Consider the following 23,540-nt stretch of genomic DNA (forward strand, 5'->3'; position numbering starts at 1 on the left):
GTGATTGGGCTACATTTGAGAGTCTTCATCTTGATTAGTGTAATCTCGTCTTCACCCTTCTCCCTTCACTTATCACCCCTTCCAAAATCCATGCAACACACAGCTTTTAAGTCTACTTTGCCTCAAGTGACCATGTAAACCCGTCCACTGGCTACCCTCTTCTCCACCATCACAATGTCAACCTTATAGTGACGGTTCTAAAGACTCTAAATTTCCATCTTCATAACTGTGGGTCCCTCCATTCTGCCACTGATGGCAGACCTGATGTCCCATTTATCTGCTTCCTCTATGACCATCTCTGCATTAACCTTCATGCCATAAGAACAGAATAATGGCTATAGTGAGTCAGACCAATTGCTATCTAGCACTGTATTGTGTTTTCCAATGTGCAGTACTTTGCATTTATCGACACTGAATTTCATCTGCCATTTTGTTGCCCAGTCATCCAGTTTAGTGAGATCCCTTTTAACTCTTTGCATGCAGCTTTGGACTTCATTATCTTGAGTAATTTTGTATCATCTGCTTTGCCACCTTACTGTTCACCCCTTTTTCCAGACTTTTTATTAATATGTTGAACAGCACTGCTCCCGATACAGATCCTTGCGGGATTACCTCATTATTTACCACTCTCCACTGTGAAAACTGGCCATATATTCTTATACGTTGTTTCTTATCTTTTAACCAGTTACTAGTCCACGAAAAAAAACTTTCCTTCTTATCTCATGATGCCTTACTTTGCCTAAGAACCTTTGGTGAGGAACCTTATCAAAGGCTTTCTGAAAGTCCAAATACACTATATCACCTTTGTCCATGTTTGTTGATCCCCTCAAAGAATTCTAACAGATTGGTGAGGCATGATTTCCCTTTATAAAAGCCAGGTTGACTCTTTCCCAACGAATCAGGTTCATCTATGCATCTGATAATTCTGTTCTTTACTACAGTTTCAACCAATTTGCCTGGTACTGAAGTTAGGCTTACCAGTCTGCGAATTAGCAGGATCGCCTTAGGAGTCTTTTTGAAAAATCAGAGTTACATTAGCTATTCACCAGTCATTTGGTACAGAGGTTGATTTAAGTAATAAGTTAAGCACAGTTGTTAGTCTGGCAATTTCATATTTGAGTTCCTTCAGAACTCTTGGGTGAACATCACCTGGTCCTGGTGACTTATTACTGTTTAATTTATCTGTTTCTTCCAAAACCTCCTCTACCAACACCTCAGTCTGGAACCTAAAAAGAACAGCTGGAACCTTCATCATCTGCAGTGAAGACAGAAAAATAATTCATTTAGCTTCTCTACAACAGCCCTGTCTTCCTTCAGTGATCCTTTTGCACCTCAATTGCCCACTGGCCTAGTTGATTGTTTTGCAGGCTGCTTGCTTCTGATGTACTTAAAAAAAAAAAAAAAAAAAAAAAAAAAAGGATGTTAGTTTGTGTGTCTTTTGCTAGTTGATCTTCAAATTCTCTTTTGGCCTGCCTAATTATACTTTTACACTTGATTTGCCAGAGTTTATGCAAACTTTTGTCCTTGGTAGGATTTGACTTCTAATTTTTAAAGGATGCCTTTTTGCCTCTAAGCACCTCTTTTACTCTGTTTAGCCATGGTGGCATTTATTTATTTTTTTTAAATTAGGAATATACATTGAATTTGAGCTTCTATTATGGTGATTTTAAAAAGTTTCTGTGCAGCTTGCAGGCATGTCACCCTTATGACTGTTCCTTTTAATTTCCATTTAACTAGCTTCCTCATTTTTGTGTAGTTCCCCTTTTGAAGTTAAATGCTATTGTGGTAGGCTTCTTTGGCATTTATCCCCCTACAAAAATGTTAAAATTTAATTGTGCTATGGTCACTATTACCAAGTGGATCAGTTATATTTACCTGTTGGACCAGATCCTGTGTGCCACTTAGAACTAAATCAAGAACTATCCCTCCCCTTACGCGAGACTAGCTGCTCCAAGAAGCTATCATTAACGGTGTTTAGAAATTTTCTCTCTGCATCCCATCCTGAGGTGACATATTCCCAGTCAATACAGGGATAGTTGAAATCCCTCATTACTGGGTTTTCTGTTTTTGTAGCCTCTCTAATCTCCTTACCATTTCACAATAGCCATCACCATCCTGATAAGGTGACTGGTTGTATGTTCCTACTGCTATACTCTTATTATTCAAGCATGGAATTTCTGTCCATAGAGATTTTGTGATACTGTTTAAGTCATTTAAGTTTTTTTCACTATTTTTGACTCTATGCTTTCTTTCACATATTATGCCATGCCCCAGCCAGTGTGACCTACTCTGTCATTCCTATATATTTTGTATTCTGATATTACTATGTCCCATTAATTACCATCCTTCCATCAAATTTTTAAGATGCCAATTATATCAATATCCTCATTTAATACCAGGCATTCAAGTTCACCCATCTTTATATTTAGACTTCTTGGATTTGTACACAAGCACTTATAAAATTTGTCAATATTTAGTTGTCTACCTTCATGTGAAGGTAATTGAATGGTACTGTTTTTCCTTTGACTGTTTCTCTTCAGCTCTTACTTGTAACTTTATAGTAAAGAGGAGAGGATAGAAGATGATAGAGTAGCCCCTTTAAGAAATCTTTCCCTAAGGGATGTGTCTTTCATAACCATGTGTTCCTCCACACCTGTCAGCTTTCCACCAACCCTTAGTTTAAAAACTCCGCTACAACCTTTTTAATTTTACATGCCACCCCCAATGCATGGAATGCCCTACCTGAACTGGTTTCTCACTATTTAAATTCCTCCTGAAGACCCACTTTTATGAGGACTAAGTCCTCTACTTCCCTATTTCACTTATCTCATGAATGAACTGCTCCTTTATATGGAAAGACAGGCCTGAATGCTGGGAGAGAGATGTAAGGATACGAGAATTGAAGCTAAAAACTGGGATGTGGGGAAGAGGAGGTTGAACTGTGTACAGAGAATTTAATGTGTTTAACTTTTAAAAAACAACAATGCATTCTGTCAATTTTCTGCTTGATCATCTTGCCTGAATGATAGCACCCAAAATGTGGTAGGAGCTTTCCAAATACTGAGGAAACTATCAAAATCAAAGTCAACAACTTTATTCGTAAATGTTATACAAAAATGAACCCTAATGACACCAAGAAATCTTTAGTTTTAATTGAAGAAAGAATATTTCCCTCTCTCTTTTGCCTTTAAAGGAGAGAACTGGCTGCGAGACATGGGAGTGGCTGCTACAGAGAGGTGAAGAGAAGAACTTTGAGATCTAGATATCTTTGGAAAAGATGTTGCATTTTGTTAGAGAGCTGTTGGCTCAGGAACAGAAGTATCTGTGTAACTAAGCCAACTTCAGCAACATTGAGTCTTGTCTGATCCCTGTTGTGAAGAGGCAGGGACAGCCAGAAAGCTGCTCCTGATGCAGGCAGAAAAAGAGAGATAGCAGCCCCATCTCAGACTAAGATATGCCATCTGTCAAAGATCCTGTTGTCAGCAGAAGAGAGATATTGCACTGGCAGATCCCTTAGGCATATTGGCACAACATTACTGCTGGGAAGTGGAACCCCTTCCTCGTGGCCATCCATAGGATGGGGATGAATGGGGAAGATTCCAAAGGGGCATTTCATGGTGACAGGAGATCAAGTGGTGGGTTCAGTGGAAGCACAGATGTCTCCCTTACTACCTTACCTTGACCTTTACCATTACCCCCATGGTTGCCTCTGAGTTCACCCACAATTCCTCAAAATGGGCATTTTTCTTCAAGTTCACCCTTCAGGATGCAGTCCCCTGGAAACACTTATTACATTTGTCATGGTTACAGGGCTAGAGGCAACTCTGTCCCCTCTTCTGGTCTCACTGAATGCACAACCCCAGATGTTAAGGCTCATGTCTTCACCTCTCCTAGGGTGGAATCCCACAATTCATCCACTCTTAAATCAGGCCTTGGGCTGTGTATCAACCTTCATTATTCAGCCAGTCTCCCCTTCTGGAGCATGTGACCAGTGGTTAACACAGGTGACTAGACAGCTCTCTCAAACCAAAGTGTTGTTTAATTTTAACAGCAGGAACAAAGCACTTTAAAACATTAAAGGATCTATATGCACATCTATCTTACCTTCATCCCCACCATCCAACCATCAAAAAAAAAAAATTATTCTGTTTAAGACAGAATCTTAAGAGTTTGGAAATCCAAAATGTAATTAACATTTCTGTTAATAAAAAATTAAGGTTTGCTAAGGGTTAGCTTGGCATACCCAAAATACTAATTAGATTTACAACTCTCTTCTGCCAAATAAAAGTTAGTCATTATTTATTAAATAAAATTTAATCATTAAGAGGAAGATCTTTCTTGTCAACATTTGTTTTCTACTTTCAATTGTAATAAAAAAGACAAACTGGAGAGTCCTACCTTGTGCTGCTGTAACCACCTTACTAGTTTCTTCAACTGCTGGTACAATTTTCAGATAGTCCTGGTCTTTATTCCAAAGAAATAGTTCTCCTGTTGTAAGTATTCCTGCCAACCAAGCACCTGTTTTCATAGGGGAAAGACTTATTAAATTGTTTTACTATAAAGTATTTAAAATTATCTTCCCCCATTTTGTCCCCAATCCTTCAAGTGTCTCTGAACTAGCAGATCCTGTGCTTGTGTGGAGACAGCTACAGTATCAGAGCTTTTTACAGTATTGTATGTTTCCAAATTGTTGCAATCTTAAATGAAAACAAAAATTTGAATTGGAACTTGAGAAAATACTTAACCATTTCTTGATGTTGCTAAGACGACAACATTTTTCAACAGTGATTGAAGTCGAGGAATTTTCTTCTTTGTCTTTCCTGATAACAGGTTAATTTCACTTATACATTTATCACCTAAAAGATAAATAGCTTCTTTTTCCTATTAAAAGGAAAAAGGAATATTTCAGTTTTCAAAAATACTTATTTTCTATTTTTGCCTGAAAATTGATGCAGATATAGATAACAGTGTTAAGACCAGAAAAGGTGGGGGGGGGGGAAACTATTAAGTAAATACAAAAGGCTAAACTGAAATTCACAGTTAAGCATTCAAAAATCATGTAGTGCTGAAACTGAAACTTTAACTCTGCCTTTTTGCACATATCCATTACAATACAGGGCCAAATTCAGCACTCACTCATGCCAGGGTTGAATTTGGCCCATCATTTTTAATTAGCCTGATCCCACAATCCTTATTCCCACTTACCCAAATAAGACTATGTGCCTAGAAAATGCAGGATTAGGCCCTAAAGATCTGATCCTATGTTTCTGAATTCAATGGGAGTTTTGCTATATCGCTCAATCGAAGAAGAATTAGGCCCTAAATGATTACATACTATCTCTCAAATTTCAGAGTAGCAGCTGTGTTAGTCTGTATTTGCAAAAAGAAAAGGAGTACTTGTGGCACCTTAGAGACTAACCAATTTATCTGAGCATAAGCTTTCGTGAGCTACAGCTCACTTCAAATGAAAGAAAGAAAAATTCTACTATGTTAGATAACATTTGAACATATGTGTAAAAACTGTATTGTAATGTATATATGCAAGAAAGGAGAGCTAATGCTATATATTTAATTTTGCGTACAGCATTTCCTGGCTACTAAATGCTTAACCATGCAATATTTATACTGCTTTAACTTAGTTTTTTACATAATTTCTTAAGTTGTTGTAAAAGAAAAGGATACAGTAAACTTGTGCCCATCAAAAAAAGTCATTAATATACTGCGTATTTGTTGTGCAGGTGCTAGCTGGCTAAAAGGCAATAGTGTCTGTCACTATAGCAGGTTAAGTATACATTCCCATATCTGTGCACGTATATACTCTTATAAATGTATAACTAAAGAAATCTTTAAAGTAAAATAAGCAGCTTCCACTCCTGGCTCCAGGCCCTTGCTATCCCCCATAGCACATTATTACAAAAACGTCAGATACTGAACATAGGTCAGAATAGTTGAGTTCTGCTATGTTTGTCCCATGGGAGGAATAAAATCTCAAACACTGTATATTTTTCAGTGCATATAACCAAACATCACTAATAGGAATTAAAAAAATTGTTAACTCTTGTGAAGCATACAGCTATCAAAAGATGTTCTCCATCAGGTATTGTGAGCAATACTGAAACTTTGGAATGAAGTCAAAATGGCAGCAATAAATCCAGTGATTTGTCTTGGTGCTTCCTAACTTAATAACCAGTATGGCACTTCTAAACCATTCCCTGAGTTTTCTGTAAACTGAGTTGCTAAATAACTGCCACAATCAAAACTATGTTTAATGTACAGTTAGGTTTAAATAAAAATCTACAGACTCTCACCTGTCCCAGCCAGGAGATTTGAGGCCAAGGTTTCCTATGTTTGATACATGTAGAGATTAAAACGTCTAACTTAATCTCCATGCTTATTCACACTCCCAGTAATCACAACAGTTTAAAAAAGACTAGAGGGTTGTCTGCAAACATACCTGTAAAAGATTGAAAAAAAATGTTGGTTTTCATTTTAGTTTTTGAAAGATATAAATTCAGAACACAATTTCTAATTTCCACATACTACATAAAACACAAACATAATTCCCAAGCATTTTTATTATCAAAATAAACTTGAATTGTGGATTATTTGCATTTGTGAAATACATTTTAACTTTTGGGCCCATTTTATAGTATTAACATGCAACATGGTTTTTGGTTGACAAAGTATATAATCAATGTAGGCTAAATATGCTTAGCTAAACCTTGGCTGTTCTAGCCCTATGTTTAAATACCAAGCAACGTTAGTACGTTTCAGCACAGAACTCATCTGAACCAAAATTACCATGATAGTACAATAGGATTGCTTAAACTCTATGACATTTTATGGTTCCACATAATACACATTGAACTGAAGTAACCTAAGTAATGTAAAGAAACGAACGCAGCACATGTAAGTAAAGGTGGAAGCTGTGAAGAAAGGCACATAGATAGGTAAACAATATCAAGATAAGCAACAGCACTGTATAAAACTAAACATCATAGGAGTGAATCCAAACAACTCAATCATAGATGTCTGCTTCTCGGTACAAATGCACCTCTAGCACAGTTAATTATTAACAGGACCCTACCAAATTCAAGGTCCATTTTGGTCAATTTCCCAGTCATAGGATTTTTTAAATAGTCAATTTCACAGTTTTAGATGTTTACACATGAAATTTCACAGTCTTGTAACCATCGGGGTCCTGACCAAAAGGGGATCAGGGAATTGCCACCCTTACTTCTGTGTTGCTGGTCACAGGGGTACTGCCTTCAGAGCCGGGCAGCCAGAGAGCAGTGACTGCTGGCCAGCCACCAAGCTCTAAAGCCAGCGCCAGCAGCAGCACAGAAGTGAGGGTCGCAGGGTCTGGGCGGGGGGGAGGGTGTTTACCATACCTGCAGGCTTTCCCAACAGCCTCCCGCCTGGGTCAGGACCTGCAGCCTCCCACTTAGGTTGGGAGTGTCCTGGCCAGCAGCAGTGCAGCTTCCTGCAGCTGAGGGAGGTTCCAAGAAGTGGGTCTGACAGAGCTCTGGGAGAAGCCCCTGCAAGGGAAGAGCAAGTCCCGTCCCTCCCCAGCCTGAGCCGGGACTAGCAGATGGTACCCAGCTCATGGTAGGAATCCCTGGCTAGGGCACCCCCACCCCAGTCAGATTTCATGGGGGAAATCAAATTTCATGGTCTGTGACATTTTTCACAGCCATGAATTTGGTAGGTCCCTAATTATTCATCTAGCAAAGTATCCAGAGTGAGGCATACCACATTCCACAATGTAGCCCCACCTTTAATACAGTGACATGACCCTCTGAAACAACATATCCCACTATATAATGCTTTGATCTGTATTACCAAGGGAGCTGCTCAGATGAAGTATTACATGCAGAAGCCTATCTTTCTATAGGCTTCTCACATCAAGACAATATATGTCTGTGTGGGGCCAGATCTCCAATCAATAATTAGTTGTATCTTTATCCCCCTCTAATAGCTACAGCTAATGGAGTTATTCTTCTAGCTCAAGCAGTACAGAATTATGGTTTGAGCACTAAAGGCCCCAAAATCAAACTCTGAGAATGATTCAAATGGAGAATTCAAATGATTCAAAAATCTGAGAATGATCCATTAAAACAGTGGCACATCAATATGGGGCTTGAACTCCAACAGAACTCAGAAGCCTTGGATGAGCATCTTCAGACAAGGGAAATATGTAACTCACACCAACAGAGCGCAAGTCTTTGTTGATAGTTTAACATAAGAGGATAAGTGTTTACTACAGTTGACAGCTAGCTGAATCAGTACTGGATATAGTTTCAAACAATATACTGGATGCTGGGACCCTGTCTCTTTATTCTGTCATATTGAACGTGTGTTTGTATGCTTTGAGATGTCGCACACTGGGACCTATTGTGTGCTGATATACTGAAGGCAGGAGAGAAAAATACAGTTCAAGATAACACACTATATACCAGAACACATCAAGCAAGGGCCTCCTCCGTTCAAGACAGCACATCACACCATAATACTCAGGGTCTCTGCACCGCTACGTTGATACAAAAATTATTGTGTAAGGTTCTTTGGCCTCTGTTACATAGGTCATACTAGATGATCAGCATGGTCCTTTCTTGCTTTAAAAATCTATGCACTGAAGGGCATGCACATGACTTAAATCAAGGTGGTGTAGAATATATATGAAAGTAAAGAATTAGAGTTAGTTTAAGTTTGGTTAGGAAATATAAGTATTTTAAAGGAAGGCATTCAGAATAATGAGCTATAAGCCCAGAAGGAATGAAGTAGGGAGGATGCCTGGTTCAAAGAGTAACTAACGACAAAGGGAAGTTTCTAAAAGACGACCTATGACCAATAGGGGTGACTGCAGATGGTTTTAAATAAGACAAAGACTCTGTCTTGAAGCAGCCAACATGGACTTTCCCACCCCACATATCAGTGTTACCTCACAATTGGGACATACGCAACAGAAAAACTGTTGGTCTGCAAGAAGGATGGGAGGAGTTAAGAGGAAAGACCTTGGTGAAAAAGGAGATGGTAAATTTTATCTGGATTAAGACCAGAAATAAAGGCTAACTGCCCAAATTGGTATTTAGCTTGTTATTAATTGGGAATGTCTTCATTTATTTGTTGATGGGTACAAAAAAGAATGAATTTAGAGTTCTTTGCCAGACTCTATCTGATCATGCTTGAGCATACCAGGATGAAACAGTTTGGCTAGGTTCAGCCTATTTGTAATATATTAATCACATGCTTATGAATATTTTGTTACTGTATTGCAGTGATGGCCAAACTTTTCCTGTCATGCTCCCCCTTACGATTAATGGAATCTGTCCATGCCCCCTGCCCGCATAGTTGACTCAGCAAAGAAGCTTGGGCTGAAGGCAGAGCTGGGGGCAGAACTGGAGATGGGGAATGAGCTGGGGTTAAACATAGAGCTGGCCTAGGGGCAGAGAGGGAATGAAGGCAAAAATGGGCTGGAGGCAGGGAAGAGGTGTCGCTGGGGCCAGAGCTGGGCTGGTCACAGAGCCGGGGTGAAGTGGAGCTGGGGCTGGGCTAAGGGCAGAGCTGGGCTGGTTAGTGCTCCCTCCCCGCCCTCCATGGGGTCTGGCCCAGGCCCTGCCGTGCACGCCCCACCCCAAAGGGGGCATGCCCCACAGTTTGTGAACTACTGTGGTACTGGATATGGTAACTGCTCAGCCTTTAGGATTTTAAAGCTATTGTATAAAATACCATTTGGCCTTTGGATTTAAAGGAATGTATGCTTAAATTAATGTTTGATGGTCTCCAATATTAATATTCATAATTCTAATTATTAATAATTCCAACAAATGGTGAATTATGTGCTAAGTCCCATTACCACAATACTCTCATACTAAAGGCAGAAGAGGATGCACTGTTCAAGGTAGCACCCCACATACTACATCAAGGATAAGGGCATGACACAAACTGGGTCAAGATACCTTCGCATTGGTGCAGATCACACCTACCTCCATGTTGAAGTAGAGAAAGGGGTATGTTATATGCCAGGCCCTGTTGCCTCAACCTCAAAAGTACTGGGGGAAAGGATCTGTCGCATGCTGGCACTGTTACCTCCGTGCTGATGGGGGTGCTGAATATGAGGGGACGCAAGGTCCCGTCCCTCCCTGCACGGAGGACCCCTCACCCCGGGCCCCTCACCCAGCTCAAACGCCTCGCGACGTGCCTCAGAGACGCGGGCGCAGCGCGCGGAGACGTCCTGTGGTCCCGGAGCGGTAACGGTCGCGGGGCCCCTGGGGCGGGCTGTCCGGGCCCTGGGAGCACAGAGCGAGCCGGCCCCCCTCGGCCCATGTCCCCACCGCGGCCCGTCACCACGGAACGAGCAGAGGCTGCCCGCCCCACACTCACCGCGCTTCTGCCCCGCACAGCGGCTGCCCTACGGGCCGGCTTCAGCGGCGTCCGCCCAATTGCCGGCCGCGTCCAGAGCGAGAGCTGAGTGGCCTGGAGTGCGCAGCTGCGGGCGCGCGAGGCGGGGAATGAGCAACGGGGGAGAGGCTCCGTCCGAACCCCTCCTTTGGCTTTGGCGCGCGTTGGGTCCCGTCAGAGCAGCCCGGCCGAGGCTGCTGCCCACCGCAACCCGAAGCTGGATGCGCTCCCTCAGGGGGCTGTGCTGAGAAATCGGGGCCCGCCGAGGACTAGTACGAGCGGCTCATGTCCGCGGGAGCAGGCACGGAGCGTAGCGCTGACCACGCCCCAGCGTCCTTCCCCTCAGCTGAACGTTAAACAGCCATCTAAACAGACGCGCCGCACAACTGCTAGCTCATCAAATACAAACCTTGCAGCAACCCCTCCCCTGCTTTTCATCGATTGACATTGGCTGGTGCAGAGCTGCTGGAACAATGCATACCGTGGGGGGTGTTGAGAGCTATTATATTGAACAAAACTGTAAACCATGGATAAGATGGAAACTACTTCAAATCAGGAGGTTCTGCTGCACCCCGAGCACCTCTAATTCCAGCATCGATGGGCTGGTGTATTTGCAACAGCAGACTTCTTTTACCCTAGCCTGTCTGCAAGCGTTTTGGTTTGAGTCTGAAGGAGAAGGTTTGAAAGAAAAAACATTCAGCCAGTTGTTTTCATGTTTTGGTTACAAGCTATATTTTTGAAGTTATAATCAATAGTATAACAGGATAATATCTAACAATGTAGTAAGCTACCCACAGTCTGCATTTTCCTTTTTGTATAATGTCTCAGCTACAGATGATTAAATATTATGACATACTATACTTTAGATAAGAGAAGGAAACTCATATGCAGCATATTGAAGTTGCAGCGAGCAAGGGATGTGAAGGGTAACAAGAAGGATTTCTACAGGTTTGTTAGCAACAAGAAGGAGATCAGGGAAAGTGTGGGACCCTTACTGAATGGGGGAGGCAATTTAGTGACAGGTGATGTGGAAAAAGCTGAAGTACTCAATGCTTTTTTTTGCCTCAGGTCTTCACAGACAAGGTCAATTCCCAGATTGCTGCAGCACAGTATAGGGAGGAGGTGAGCAGCCCTCAATAGTGAAAGAACAGATTAAAGACTATTTAGAAAAGCTGGAAGTGCACAAGTCCACGGGTCTGGATCTAATGCATCCGAGGGTGCTGAGGGAATTGGCTGATATAATTGCAGAGCCACTGGCCATTATCTTTGAAAACTCGTGGCGATCGGGGGAGATTCCGAATGATTGAAAAAAGGAAAATATAGTGCCCATCTTTTTAAAAGGGAAGAAGGAGAATCTTGGGAACTACAGACCAGTCAGCCTTACCTCAGTCCCTGGAAAAATCATGGAGCAGGTCTTCAAGGAATCCATTTTGAAGCGCTTGTAGGAGAGGAAGGTGATTAGGAACAGTCAGCATGGATTCACCAAGGGCAACCTCGTCCCAACTCTTGGCCCTTTTCTTGGCATATATCCCCAGCATAGATTTTAGGGTTCCTTTGAATCTTTCAACCAGTCCATTGGTGTGAAGGTGGTAAGGGGCCATCTTAAGCTGTTTCACTCCACACGCCTTCTATAGCTCATTGAACAACTGCGACATAAAATTTGCCCCCCAATCAGACAAAATCTCCTTAGGGAAGCCCACTCTGCTGAAGATGGTGAGCAGGGCTCTTGCCACTGTTTTAATTTCTATGTTAGACAGCGCAATTGCCTCAGGATACCAAGTGGCAAAGTCTACCACCACTAAGATATTGTTCATGCTTCTGGGTCGCAGTCTGGGCCTCAATTTCTTTGTCTTTTAACTCCCAGGCTAGCTGCCTCTCTCTTTCCTTCCCCTCTTGAGCAGCTTGTTGAGCTAAACTCTGGGCTTCCGTGGCTTTTTCCCTGGCAAATTGCGCATTAATCTCCATTTGTCTTAATATCATCTGTCTTTTATGTTCATTTTCCTTCTCAATAATCTGCAACCTGTGCAGTTCTAGCTTCTTTTGAGCGTCACTTTCACTCATTTTGCTGATTTTCCTGCCTCTATTTCCCTTATGCAAAATAAGCAAACAGAAAATAACAAACCAGTAACCACTTTGTCTATTCTCTAGCCACCACACTTAAAACTCACTTAAAATCACTACCAGTGTCTCAAAGCAATCAGCTGTGCACAGATTCTGCTCGACAACGCCACTGTGATGGGTTTGGTCACAGAGACCCCCTTGGAACTGTCACCTGACGTGCTGGAATTACCTCTGAGCCCATTTTCCCTGCCAGCTTGGGCCTCCAGAACCCTGCCTTGTTGAGCCAGACATGCTAGCCTGCTGCAACACAGACCCAGGTCTGGTCCAAGCCCCCAAAACTGCAGAAATTTAACAAACAACTGCTCTGCAGGTTACCTGACTCCAGCACCGAGACACTCAGTTCCCAATGGGATCCAAACCCCCAATAAATCTGTTTTACTCTGTATAAAGCTTATACAAGGTAAACTCATAAATTTTCCACCCTCTATAATACTGATAGAGAGATATGCACAGCTGTTTGCTCCCCGAGGTATTAATCACTTACTCTGGGTTAATAATAAACAAAAGTGATTTTATTAAGTATAAAAAGTAGGATTTAAGTGGTTTCAAGTAATAACTGACAGAACAAAATAAGTTACCAAGCAAAATAAAACAAAACACACAAGTTTAAGCCTAATACATTAAGAAACTGTTTACAGGTAAATCTCACCCTCAGAGATGTTCCAATAAGCTTCTTTCACAGACTAGACTCCTTCCTAGTCTGGGCCCAATCCTTTCCCCTGGTACAGTCCTTGTTAGTTCCAGCAGGCATCTTAGGTGAAAAGCTGGGGCTGTCTCATGACTGGGACCCTCTTTGTTTTGTTCCATACCCTTTTATAGTTTTGGCACAAGGCAGGAATCTTTTGTCTTTCTGGTCCCCACCCTTTCTTCTAAATGGAAAAGCACCAGGTTTAAGATGGATTCCAGTTCAGGTGACATGATCACATGTCACTATAAGATCTCCTTCTTCATTACCTAGGAGGTAGTCGACACGTACACAGGAAGGCTTGCAGGTAAACAAACCCATTCACAGTTCATTGATTCTGAAGCACCCTTAATGGCTTCCACTTAATGTGTTTACATCAGTAATAGAAGTTTATATCTTATTCTCCTAACTCAAGACCTAGAAATAATACATGTAAACAAATAGGATGAACAATTTAGTAGATTATGACCTTTGATGATTAATGATTAATGATACCTTACAAGAGATCTTTTGCATAAAGCATATTCCAGTTACTTTATATTCACAGTCAAAGCATATTTTCATAAAACATTATGGAGTGCAACATCACACTGTGAATATGGGGAAAGCAGCAGATGTGATATATCTTTACTTTAGCAAAGCTTTTGATATGTTCTCCCACAGTATTCTTCACAACAAGTTTAAAAAGTATGGATTGGATGAATGGACTATAATGTGGATAGAAAACTGGCTATATCGTCATGTTCAAGGGGTAGTGATCAAGGGCTCGATGTCTAGTTGGCAGCTGGTATCAAGCGGAGTGCCCTAAGGGTCAGTCCTGGGGCTGGTTTTGTTCAACATCTTCATTAAATGATCTGGATGCAGGGATGGATTGCACCCCCAGCAAGTTCACAGATGACACTAAGCAGTGGGGAGAGGTTGATACACTGGAGGGTAGGGATAGGGTCCAGAGTGACTTAGACAAATTGGAGGATTGGGCCAAAAGAAATCTGATGAGGTTCAACAAGGACAAGTGCAGAGTCCCGCACTTAAGACAGAAGAATCCCATGCACTGCTACAGGCTGGGGACCGACTGGCTAAGCAGCAGTTCTGCAGAAAAGGACCTGGAGATTACAGTGGATGAGAAGCTGGATATTAGTCAACAGTGTGCCCTTGTTGCCAAGAAGGCTAACGGCATATTGGGCTGCATTAGTAGGAGCATTGCCAGCAGATCGAGGGAAGTGATTATTCCCTTCTAATCAGCACTGGTGAGGCCACATCTGGAGTATTGTGTCCAGTTTTGGGCCCCCCCCCCCTGCAGAAAGGATGTGGACATATTAGAGAGAGTCCAGTGAAAATGATCAGGGGGCTGGGGCACATGACTTATGAGGAGAGGCTGAGGGAACTGGGCTTACTTAGTCTGCAGAAGAGAAGAATGAGGGGGGATTTAATAGCAGCCTTCAACTTTTACCTGAAGGGTGTTTCCAAAGAGAATGGATCTAGGCTGATCTCAGTGGTGGCAGATGACAGAACAAGGAACAATGGTCTCAGGTTGGAGTGGGGGAGTTTTAGGTTGGATATTAGGAACAACTATTTCACTAGGAAGGTGATGAAGCCCTGGAATGGGTTACCTAGGGAGCTGGTGGAATCTCCATCCTTAGAGGTTTTTAAAGCCCGGCTTGACAAAGCCCTGGCTAAGATGATTTAGTTGGGGTTGATATTGCTTTGAGCAGGGGATTGGACTAGATGACCTCCTGAGGTCTCTTCCAACTCTATTCTTCTATGATTCTATAAATCCTTACCCACCTCAATGGTCTCTACGATTCCATCACCCTTCTCTGGGCTTCCCTCTAGGACACATCTCCCTTTGCACCCTAGAGTGAGGCTGTGAGGTCTGTCCCTTACTCATCTGCAACCTGTTGGTAGCCAGCAATCTGGACAGTTTTCTCACCTTACACCCCCCACTCCCTTCCTGGGGAAATGCTGCCTTTAGCTACAGGATGGGAGCTGGTCTCAGCCACACCCACACCTAGAAGCATACAGTTTCCCACTGCTGCAGAGGAATTAAAGATACTCTCTCCCATTCCCTCAGCAGTTTCTGAGACTTTACCCTTCTCTGGGGTTTCAGCATGATATTCCTCCTTCCTGCAGGCAGACCCCTTGACAGCCCGAGCTACAAGGAAAAATGTCATTTTCCAGAAATAAAGCTATCGGGTTATTATCTACTGCTGCTGCAAATAAGACAGCTTCCAAACCCTCAGTTTCTATGTGCACTTTATCCAAAGGCACAAGGATTTTGTAACCTCCTATTAATAAAAACTCTGCTATCTGTCCCGGCAGTATGTCACTTTCCTGTACAACACTTCTTCTAACCATAGAAATTTCTGCCTCTGTGTATTCCTACCCAAAGTGTTCTCTGCCATTAATTTTGACAGCCTTTATGTGCTTCATGCCTGGCTGGGCAGAGGCTCCTTTTACAAACTATGTATGATAAGTTGCAATTACCTGAGATGCCTCTGTGCTCAGGGTAGCAGCATTCCCATGAGTTGCTTGCTGCCTGTTCACTCCCAGTTCAGGTCATTCATTCCTCAGGTGCTCAGTGGAATTACAGTGATAGCACCTTCTGGGGTCCTCTTTTTTTTTTTTACAGAGGATTTGGGATGGGGAATAGAGGAATGGTTCTGGGGAGGTGAGTGCCCAGCATCCCATCCACCCTCCTTTTTCCCAGGGATAAAATAGGGATCCTGCTTTTCACCAGGTTTAAACCTCTGTCTGTGATTTGTTTACAATAGATGCTTGAGTTTGCTCAAATTCATCAGCTAGAGTGGCCATTTCCTCCACAGTTTTCACCTTTTTGTCCCATAAGCACTGTTTTACATCATCTTTACATATACTCAGGAAACGTTCTTGAGCAACAAGGTTACACATTCCCTCAAAGCTTGTAACACCTTTTCCCTTTACCCACTTTCCCATTAAATCTTTCGTCTGGTTTACATATGCCACATTACTCATCCCGGCACCTCTTTTAAAGCTTCTAAATTTTACTCTATATGTTTCAGGAGTAATCTGAAACTGTTTTAAAACCATTTCCTTGAATTTATCATAATCTGCAGCATCTCCAATTGGCATCTTATTGAATACATCCAGAGCTGTACCAGTCAACTTTGCAACCAAAGTGGGCATCTTCTGGTCCCCAGGGATTTTATGGAGCACACACAGCCTCTCAAAGGTGATAAAGTATTCAGCAGTATTCCCTGTCTCACTGTATGCAGGACATAACCATTCCTATTTGTGGATTTTTGGAGAAGAGGGACTCACTGGAGCATGGGGGTTCTGGTTCTGCTTCTCTAACAAGTCCAGTTGGTACTTCTTCTCTCTTTCTTTCTACTCCATTTCCTTGGCTTGTTCCATGGCTAGTTTCTGGATCTCAGTTTCTTTGTTAGCCTCTATTTGTTTCAGTTTCAGAAGTCTATGGTATGCAGCTGCTTGCCTGGCCTCTTCTGCTTCCCTTTCTTTTATCTGTAATAGTTTTAACTCCAAAAGTCTTATGTTGTTTCTCCTTCTCTTCTGTCTGAAATCTGCACACTTCCAACTTCATGATAGTTTCACTTTCACTCATTTTGCTGCTTTTCTGTACCTCACCACTTGGCCACGCTCCTGCTGACTTCCTGCTCGACGCCTGCTCCTCCTTCTGGCCTACTGCTCGCCACTTTCGCCAGCTGCTCCCGCCAGTTACCTTCTGCTACCACCTGCCTCTCTGCTGTGACCTCTGTAGGTCAGTCCCTTAGTGATTGTCAGCTCTTAGTGACTTTTTAGCTCTCACCAGGCTGGGCAGAAACACTGTCCCACCACAAGTGATTTCAGCACTTAAAACAGCAAAAGGCTCCTAATGAAGCCTATTTATCTCTATCTTTGAATAGTGGGGAAGAACAGGTCAAACCAGACCAGAGACCCTTAGGGAGAGTTCATACCTCCTGGCCGGGACACTTGGCATTTGAGCCCCTGGCTTAATGAGGTCCGTTCAATTGAGGGTGACCCCCTTATTTGGGACAAGTTAAGCACAGTTGCTCTCCTTTACTTAGACAATAAAGACAACAACACTGATAACATTTCACTACCCCTGAATTCAGTACTAAAGTGATTTGTAACCCAACTCAAGCCAAAGTTGATCACTTGGAGTTACACAGCTCCTATTTGCTAGATATATATGCAGAGTAAGTGTATTCATGTAAATATAGTTTGCTACTGAAGTCTCTCCCATTCCCCAAATAGCTGTCAGGGGAGAGTTCATTCAGATTCTGCTTACATAATTTTATAATTAACATGTTGTACAGTAATAGGTCAAAAGTGTTACAGAAATCTAAGTATATTACATCAACACTATTTACCTTTATCAATCAAACTTGTAATTTAATCAAAAAATATATCAACCTAGTTTGACAGGATCCATTTTCCATAAATCCATGTTGATTTACATTAATGACATTTGCCTTCTTTAATTCTTTGTTAGTCCAGTATCAGCTGTTTTATTATTTCACCCAGGATTAATAACAGGTTTACAGGCTTATAGTTAGCTGGGTCACCCCATTTACCCTTTCTAAAAATTGGCACAACATTAGTTTTCTTCCAGTCTTTGGGAACTTACCCAGTGCTTCAAGACTTATTGAAAATTAACAATGATCCAGTAAACTCCTCAGCCAGCTCTTCAAAAACAACTTGGATGCAAGTTATCTGGACCTGCTGATTTTAAAATGTCTCATTTCAGTATCTTCCATTTAACATTCTCCCAAAATAATAGTGGAGTGGAAAGAGACTATATCATCTGATTTATCCCCAAATGCAGAACAAAAATATTTATAGAACTCCCCTTCTAAGGGAATAACCATATCACTGGCAAAGGATGCTACAGTTGCATCAAGAACCCTTTGGTTCTTGAATGTTATAGATCTTGAGGTCACTCTTGTTAATATACTTGTCCTTATCAGGCTTGTTCCATTCATCCCTGATTACTTCCTCCAAGAAGGAGTGAAGGGTATTGCAGCCTTGGGAGGATTTTGTGGAGAGAAATTTACTCTGGGGCTTACTCTCAGGAACCTGCTCAGGTTTCGGAGCCAGACAGCTCACCTTCCTTAGTAGAAGAGAGAGAGGAGAAGAAGGAAGAGGAGTCATCTCTCCTAGATTTTTTTGTGCCTTTTCTTTCCTTTTTTTAGCCTTTTTATATATAAAACTTTTTTGCACGCTTTGGGGGCATAGAAGCTGTGCTCTGTCTTTGGTGAGACTTTTTGTGGCTAGCCTTCCTTAGGGCCTGGAGCCATCTCAAGAGTTCTGCCTCAGAATCTTCCTCACTGGGTCCTATTCCCCCTGGGAGATGGGTAGGTGTGACATTCCCTTTGTATTATCTGGACCGGTGATCTGGTAGGTCACTCCAATCCTCGACTCTGGAAGCCAGCCTTACCCTGCCCTGCTGTGACAACTCCCACTCCCGGGCTCTTCACGCACAGCCTCTAGCATGTAAGCTGCTCCAAGCTATGTGAGTGAGCACTTTTGGGCAGCCACTGCTTGGACTGTGCAACCAACTGACACTAGCCAATATCTCCAGTCCCAGACACAACCCTAGGAACCTCTGTCTTGCAGTGTCCAGTTATGCCCGCTGGATGCTGCAAGCTTATATCAGTTCATCAATTTAACAAAGACATTGATATGTACCAGGCTTCCTGTCCCAAAGGGAGTCTCTGACACACTTCAAACCAAACACACTGCTTCAGGTAGAACAGACAAACAAATGTATTAACTACAAAAGATAGATTTTAAGTCAGTGATTCTCAAACTTTTGTACTGATGTCCCCTTTTACGTAGCAAGCTTCTGAGTGTGACCCCCCCTTATAAATTAAAAACACTTTTAAATATATTTAACACCATTATAAATACATGAGGCAAAACGGGGTTTGGAGTGGAGTCTGAGAGCTCCCGAACCCCAGTTTGAGAACCCCTGTTTTAAGTGATTATAAGTTAAAGCACAACAAGTCAGATTTGGTCAAATGAAATAAAAGCAAAACGCATTCTAAGCTGATCTTAACACTTTCAGTGCCCTTACAGACTTAGATGCTTCTCACCACAGGCTGGCTGGTTGTCCTTCAGCCAGGCTCTCCCCTTTGATCAGCGATTCAGTCTCTTGGTGGTGGTGTTTGTAGATGGAGGTGGAAGAGAGAGAGCATGGCAAACATCTCTCCCTTTTATCATGTTCTTTCTTCTCCCTGGGCTTTGCCCCCCCCCCCCGCTTCAGAGTCAGGTGAGCATTACCTCATCGTAGTCCCAAATTAATCAAGGGAAGGGGGGTGACTCACTTAAGAGTCCAACAGATCCTTTGTCGCTATCTAGGCCAGTATCCTTTGTTCCTGTGAGGCTGGGTTGGGTTTGTCCCATACATGTTCTGCTCCTGGAGAGTTTTGTCTGGGCTTGTTTTAAGCCATGAGGACACATTTTCAGCCTCATAACTATATACATGAAATTACAACCTATAGCATTACTATAACAACGATGCTCAGTGCATCATGAGCCTAATCATAGAATATCAGGGTGGGAAGGGACCTCAGGAGGTCATCTAGCCCAACCCCCTGCTCAAAGCAGGACCGATCCCCAATTAAATCATCCCAGCCAGGGCTTTGTCAAGCCTGATCTTAAAAACTTCTAAGGAAGGAGATTCCACCACCTCCCTAGGTAACGCATTCCAGTGTTTTCACCACCCTCCTAGTGAAAAAGTTTTTCTTAATATCCAACCTAAATCTCCTCCACTGCAACTTGAGACCATTACTCCTTGTTCTGTCATCTGCTACCACTGAGAACAGTCTAGAGCCATCCTCTTTGGAACCCCCTTTCAGGTAGTTGAAAGCAGCTATCAAATCCCCCCTCATTCTTCTCTTCCATAGACTAAACAATCCCAGTTCCCTCAGCCTCTCCTCATAACTCATGTGTTTCAGTCCCCTAATCATTTTTGTTGCCCTCTGCTGGACTCTGTCCAATTTTTCCACATCCTTCTTGTAGTGTGGGGCCCAAAACTGGACACAGTACTCCAGATGAGGCCTCACCAGTGTCGAATAGAGGGGAACGATCACGTCCCTCGATCTGCTGGCAATGCCCCTACCTATGCAGCCCAAAATGCCATTGGCCTTCTTGGCAACAAGGGCACACTGTTGACTCATATCCAGCTTCTCGTCCACTGTAACCCCTAGGTCCTTTTCTGCGGAACTGCTACCTAGCCATTCGGTCCCTAGTCTGCAGCGGTGCATTGGATTCTTCTGTCCTAAGTGCAGGACTCTGTACTTGTCCTTGTTGAACCTCATCAGATTTCTTTTGGCCCAATCCTCCAATTTGTCTAGGTCCCTCTGTATCCTATCCCTACCCTCCAGTGTATCTACCACTCCTCCCAGTTTAGTGTCATCTGCAAACTTGCTGAGGGTGCAATCCACACCATCCTCCGGATCATTTATGAAGATATTGAACAAAACCAGCCCGAGGACTGACCCTTGGGGCACTCCACTCGATACCGGTTGCCAACTAGACATGGAGCCATTGATCACTACCTGTTGAGCTTGACAATCTGGCCAGCTTTCTATCCACATTATAGTCCATTCATCCAGCCCATACTTCTTTAACTTGCTGGCACAAATACTCTGGGAGACAGTGTCAAAAGCTTTGCTAAAGTCAAGGAACAACACGTCCACTGCTTTCCCTTCATCCACAGAGCCAGTTATCTTATCATAGAAGGCAATTAGATTAGTCAGGCATGACTTGCCCTTGGTGAATCCATGCTGACTGTTCCTGATCACGTTCCTCTCATCTAAGTGCTTCAGGATTGATTCCTTCAGGACCTGCTCCATGATTTTTCCAGGGACTGAGGTGAGGCTGACTGGCCTGTAGTTCCCAGGATCCTCCTTCTTCCCTTTTTTAAAGATGGGCACTACATTAGCCTTTTCCCAGTCGTCTGGGACTTCTCCCGATCGCCATGAGTTTTCAAAGATAGTGGCCAATGGCTCTGCAATCACATTCGCCAACTCCTTTAGCACTCTCGGATGCAACGCATCCGGCCCCATGGACTTGTGCTCGTCCAGCTTTTCTAAATAGTCCCGAACCACTTCTTTCTCCACAGAGGGCTGGTCACCTCCTCCCCATGCTATGCTGCCCAGTGCAGCAGTCTGGGAGCTGACCTTGTTTGTGAAGACAGAGGCAAAAAAAACATTGAGTACATTAGCTTTTTCCACATCCTCTGTCACTAGGTTGCCTCCCTCATTCAGTAAGGGGCCCACACTTTCCTTGACTTTCTTGTTGCTAACATACCTGAAGAAACCCCTCTTATTACTCTTAACATCTCTTGCTAGCTGCAACTCCAGGTGTGATTTGGCCTTCCTGATTTCACTCCTGCATGCCCGAGCAATATTTTTATACTCATCCCTGGTCATTTGTCCAATCTTCCACTTCTTGTAAGCTTCTTCTTTGTATTTAAGATCAGCAAGGATTTCACTGTTAAGCCAAGCTGGTCGCCTGCCATATTTACTATTCTTTCGGGATGGTTTGTCCCTGTAACCTCAATAAGGATTCTTTAAAATACAGCCAGTTCTCCTGGACTCCTTTCCCCCTCATGTTATTCTCCCAGGGGATCTTGTCCATCAGTTTCCTGAGGGAGTCAAAGTATGCTTTTCTGAAGTCCAGGGTCCGTATTCTGCTGCTTTCCTTTCTTCCTTGTGTCAGGATCCTGAACTCGACCATCTCATGGTCACTGTCTCCCAGGTTCCCATCCACTTTTGCTTCCCCTACTAATTCTTCCCGGTTTGTGAGCAGCAGGTCAAGAAGAGCTCTGTCCCTAGTTGGTTTCTCCAGCACTTGCACCAGGAAATTGTCCCCTACATTTTCCAAAAACTTCCTGGATTGTCTATGCACCAGTGTATTGCTCTCCCAGCAGATATCAGGGTGATTGAAGTCTCCCATGAGAACCAGGGCGTGCGATCTTGTAACTTCTGTGAGTTGCCGGAAGAAAGCCTCGTCCACCTCATCCCCCTGGTCCGGTGGTCTATAGTAGACTTGTCAAGGTTCCTCCCCCACGCTGAACTCTAGGGTACAGATGTGGGGACCTGCATGAAAAACCTCCTAAGCTTATCTTTACCAGCTTAGGTCAAAACTTCCCCAAGGTACAAAATATTCCACCCTTTGTCCTTGGATTGGCCGCTATCACCACCAAATTAATACTGGTTACTGGGGAAGAGCTGTTTGGACGCGTCTTTCCCCCCAAAATACTTCCCAAAACCTTGCACCCCACTTCCTGGACAAGGTTTGGTAAAAAGCTTCACCAATTTGCCTAGGTGACTACAGACCCAGACCCTTGGATCTTAAGAACAATGAACAATCCTCCCAACACTTGCACCCCCCCTTTCCTGGGAAATGTTGGATAAAAAGCCTCACCAATTTGCATAGGTGACCACAGACCCAAACCCTTGGATCTGAGAACAATGAAAAAGCATTCAGTTTTCTTACAAGAAGACTTTTAATAAAAATAGAAGTAAATAGAAATAAAGAAATCCCCCCTGTAAAATCAGGATGGTAGATACCTTACAGGGTAATTAGATTCAAAACATAGAGAACCCCTCTAGGCAAAACCTTAAGTTACAAAAAAGATACACAGACAGAAATAGTTATTCTATTCAGCACAGTTCTTTTCTCAGCCATTTAAAGAAATCATAATCTAACACGTACCTAGCTAGATTACTTACTAAAAGTTCTAAGACTCCATTCCTGGTCTATCCCCGGCAAATACAGAATATAGACAGACACACAGACCCTTTGTTTCTCTCCCTCCTCCCAGCTTTTGAAAGTATCTTGTCTCCTCATTGGTCATTTTGGTCAGGTGACAGCGAGGTTACCTTTAGCTTCTTAACCCTTTACAGGTGAGAGGAGCTTTCCCTTGGCCAGGAGGGATTTCAAAGGGGTTTACCCTTCCCTTTATATTTATGACAAGACTACCACCACGACGTCACCCTTGTTGTTCACACTTCTAAAGTTAATCCAAAGACTCTCAGGTTTTTCTGCGAAGACACCCGACATGACAAACTTTGCATTGGATCACCACACAGTCATATTATAAGGATGAACATGGGGGTGCAGGGTGTTCCCCCGAGGTACAGAGTGTCACTGTTAGAGCCCTGCTGATTGCCCTGGGATAGAGAGGCTGATTAGATGCCCTGCTTCTTTCCCCAGGACACTCAGAACCCATTTTAGGACTGGGTGAGGGGGTCAGACTTGTGACCCTGCAAGCTTCCCTTCTTTGTTCAGCACTGAACAGTCCCCCTGGGACTGATCCCTGAAT

At 43.0% G+C, this 23,540-nt stretch overlaps 1 protein-coding gene across 15 annotated transcripts in view; it reads right to left on the reverse strand.

Annotated features, from left to right (window-relative positions):
• The window catches only part of CPLANE1 (ciliogenesis and planar polarity effector complex subunit 1), a 180,200-nt gene extending 169,463 nt beyond the window's left edge, over window positions 1-10,737 (reverse strand). For 7 of the 15 annotated variants that reach the window (XM_078852755.1, XM_073343783.2, XM_073343782.2 and 4 more), the window contains exons 1-4: window positions 10,384-10,734; window positions 6,309-6,454; window positions 4,746-4,881; window positions 4,399-4,518 (exon numbers count right to left, since the gene is read on the reverse strand). In XM_078852755.1, coding sequence (XP_078708881.1) covers window positions 4,399-4,518; window positions 4,746-4,881; window positions 6,309-6,389 — 337 coding nt within the window. In that variant the 5' untranslated portion in view covers window positions 6,390-6,454; window positions 10,384-10,734. Of the gene's footprint in view, window positions 1-4,398; window positions 4,519-4,745; window positions 4,882-6,308; window positions 6,455-9,986; window positions 10,353-10,383 lie in introns of those variants that run through there. The other 8 variants (XM_073343789.2, XM_073343790.2, XM_073343791.2 and 5 more) reach the window with 4 other exon arrangements.
• Between the last annotated feature and the right edge of the window lie 12,803 nt (window positions 10,738-23,540).

This window comes from Lepidochelys kempii, chromosome 5 (genome assembly GCF_965140285.1).
Source record: "Lepidochelys kempii isolate rLepKem1 chromosome 5, rLepKem1.hap1, whole genome shotgun sequence".
NCBI lineage: Eukaryota > Metazoa > Chordata > Testudines > Cheloniidae > Lepidochelys > Lepidochelys kempii.